The 3,114-nt window shown below is 28.8% G+C and overlaps 1 protein-coding gene across 1 annotated transcript; it reads left to right on the top strand.

The window, feature by feature from the left end:
- The first annotated feature begins 2,019 nt into the window (after positions 1-2,019).
- On the top strand, positions 2,020-2,517 carry LOC130506682 (S-protein homolog 2-like). Its single transcript, XM_057001376.1, has one exon. It carries the CDS (start codon positions 2,032-2,034, stop codon positions 2,515-2,517), a length of 486 nt encoding a protein of 161 aa, XP_056857356.1. The 5' UTR covers positions 2,020-2,031.
- Positions 2,518-3,114: the final 597 nt, after the last annotated feature.

Below are 3,114 nucleotides of genomic sequence, written 5' to 3'. Positions count from 1 at the left end.
TTGAATAATCTTATCAAATAGAAAAAACTAAATGAATTCTCCACATGAGTTCTTCAATAGACATTTTGTCGTTTTTATCTCGTTTTCATCTTCAATCTCCATTAATAACATAAAACTGAATCATCGCTTGAGTGATGTTAACCAGATTGGAGAATATGTCACCCCAAGACCAGAACCAGTTTCCTATTTCAATACTTCATGCCTCTGGTAGTCAAAAAATTACGTAATCACATGATCGGATCCAATCTGGTTAACATCACTCAAGCGATTCAGTTTTATGCTATTATAAATTATAACTTTTCTAACAAAAAGAAAGGAAAACAAGAAGAAGAAGGGGAAAGAAAAAACGAAAATGATACCTTCTCAGAATTTTCCAACCAAATTCGTCATCATCATATAAGAAAAAATGGTTCAAATCACCGCTGGTTTTTATTTACTCATATAAAAAACAAAATAGAAGAACCGTTAAAAAAAGTTCAAGCAATAGCGAGAAGACAAACTGCTAAATAGGATCTAGGTTTTGATTGAAAAGAATATGCTTTTTGAAGATGAAACCGTTAAAACAAAATATAATTAATTAAATTAAAGCCATAAGAAAAAAACAATAAACCCACAAAATCTCAACTGCATCACGATCACGTTGGTGAGGTTAAGATCAGTCAAAACTTGAACAACTTCCAGAAGAATCCATGTTTATTAGCACTATCACCTAACAAAATCAAAAATTGTTTCTATGTTGGTGAGGTTAAGATCAGTCAAAACTATCACCTAACAAAATCAACTGCATCACGTTGGTGAGGTTAAGATCAGTCAAAACTTGAACAACTTCCAGAAGAATCCCATGTTTATTAGCACTATCACCTAGCAAAATCAAAAATTGTTTTTTTTTTTACGTTTTCAACAAAACCAAACATAATAATGTGAAAAAATAAAATCTCAGAGAAGGTTACATTGATGACAGTGACGTTCTTGTAGACATCGGTATCAATCACAACTCTAAAATCATGATATCAAAATTGAAAGAATAGAATCTAAATTGAAAAAAAAAAACATAATAAAGATCAAATTTTCAGAAGCAATTAATTACTTTGGAGGATTGACTCTTCTGATAAACCTTGCAATCTCATCATCCATATGATACGAATAGCTCAAACAATCATCTTAAAGATACAAAAAAACAAAACCCAATTAAATCAAAACAAATACTAAACACTAGAACACGATTACAAACAAACCCATGATGAAAAGACTCGACATTCACCTCTATATATATAAAGTGAGCGTGAAGAGTATTAATGACGCCAAAGTAATATTCATACAATAAATAATGAAATCGTTTAAGGAAAGATATTAAATTTTTATTGTCATAAGATGATATTACCATGTTCTTATTATTTTTGTGCAAGTTATAATTAATGAGATTAGCAATTAATACACGTATTTATTATTATTCTTGCGCAAGTTATACTTAATGAGATTAATAATTAATACACGTATTTATTATTATTCTTGCACAAGTTATAATTAATGAGATTAACAATTAATACACGTATTTATTATTATTCTTGCGCAAATTATAATTAATGAGATTATCAATTAGTGTTATTTTCCTATTAGCATCTCGACCACAAAAATAAATCAAAAAAGAAATTCCAAAAAATCAACCAATAAAATCGTTAGATTTCGGCTGAAAAACTCTGTATGAGCGATATGGCAAATGTACTTCTCTTTTAATATAAAGAAGGATATAAATTTTAATTAAAATGTGAAACTGTATAATTATTATATGTCGAAGAGATTAGTTGAGAAATTGTAACGGCTGTGGATGCTCTAACGTTGCCTGACTAAAAAAGTTTGACCATATATGTTAATATAAGAAAAATAATATTCGTATAATATATTTATGGAAAGAAATATAAATGACCGCTGACTCTATCTCACAATATATTGGCATTACTATATCGAACCCATTAATAAACAAGTGAACAACATCATATTAGCTATAAGCCTATACTCTCCTTTACCATAAAAATGGATATTCCAAAACGTTATCTATCCCTATTCATATCGATTGTCTTCATAACTACATATTCATCACTTGCGGACATAAACAACAAGAATCCAGTTCCAAATGGTCCATCACCACCAAAAGTTGCCTATAATCCTTTTGCAAAAGTTACTGTAGAAATCATCAACGATATTGGTAGTCAAGTGTCATTTCATTGTAAATCGAAAGACGATGATTTGGGTCAACGGAGTTTGCAACCGCGTGGATTGTGGTCGTTTAGTTTCCGGCGTCATATCTTTGCAAGGTCATTGTTTTTCTGTTATTTTGTGTTGCCAAATATTGGAAGTTATTGGTTTGACATATATAAAGAGCCCCGAGATAATTCCGGCGAATTCTGGTGCGATAATTGTATGTGGAAGATAAGACCACTCGGACCTTGTAAGTTTAACAGGATAACTAAAGAGTTTGATCTTTGTGATCCATGGAATAAAAGTAAGTCCTTGTATTGACAAATACATAGACAAGATAAATGTAATCCTTCTCTATCGCCCGCGAGCTTCAAACATAATATATGAAAAACATATCATTTCTATTTCTTTTAAAATATATTATTTCTGTTATTTCAATTTTTTTATACATCGATAATTGTTCATCAATACTATTAAAAGGGAATGAGTTTTAATAAATCTACTTAAAAAAATTGTTTGGGCTATTTCCTAGGAGCTAATAATTTCATGGTATTACTTATATTTCACCTAACAATATATTATCATAATTTTCTCTGATTTTCTTTAGATATTATAAGTGTGGCACTCTTATATTTATTGTAACTACTATATTACCTTCTATAAATTCCACCCCTTCATTATAAATTTATCCATTTAGTTATTGATATCTCATATACGATTTACTAATCAACATATTTTTTGATGCAATAATATAAACTTGTGGGTCCATAGACTAATCTATTACATATGTGACCATGTATATTATATAATTTTTTATATTAATTCACAAATTAAGATCTATATATGTCATTTGAATTAAATAACATATATATAATAACATGTTATTTAGAAAAATGAGTTAATGAAGTATTATAAATA

Source organism: Raphanus sativus, unplaced genomic scaffold (assembly GCF_000801105.2).
Source record: "Raphanus sativus cultivar WK10039 unplaced genomic scaffold, ASM80110v3 Scaffold3551, whole genome shotgun sequence".
Taxonomy (NCBI): Eukaryota; Viridiplantae; Streptophyta; class Magnoliopsida; order Brassicales; family Brassicaceae; genus Raphanus; species Raphanus sativus.
The sequence above is the reverse complement of the archived record's forward strand: the minus strand, read 5'-3'. Positions and strand labels throughout refer to the sequence as shown.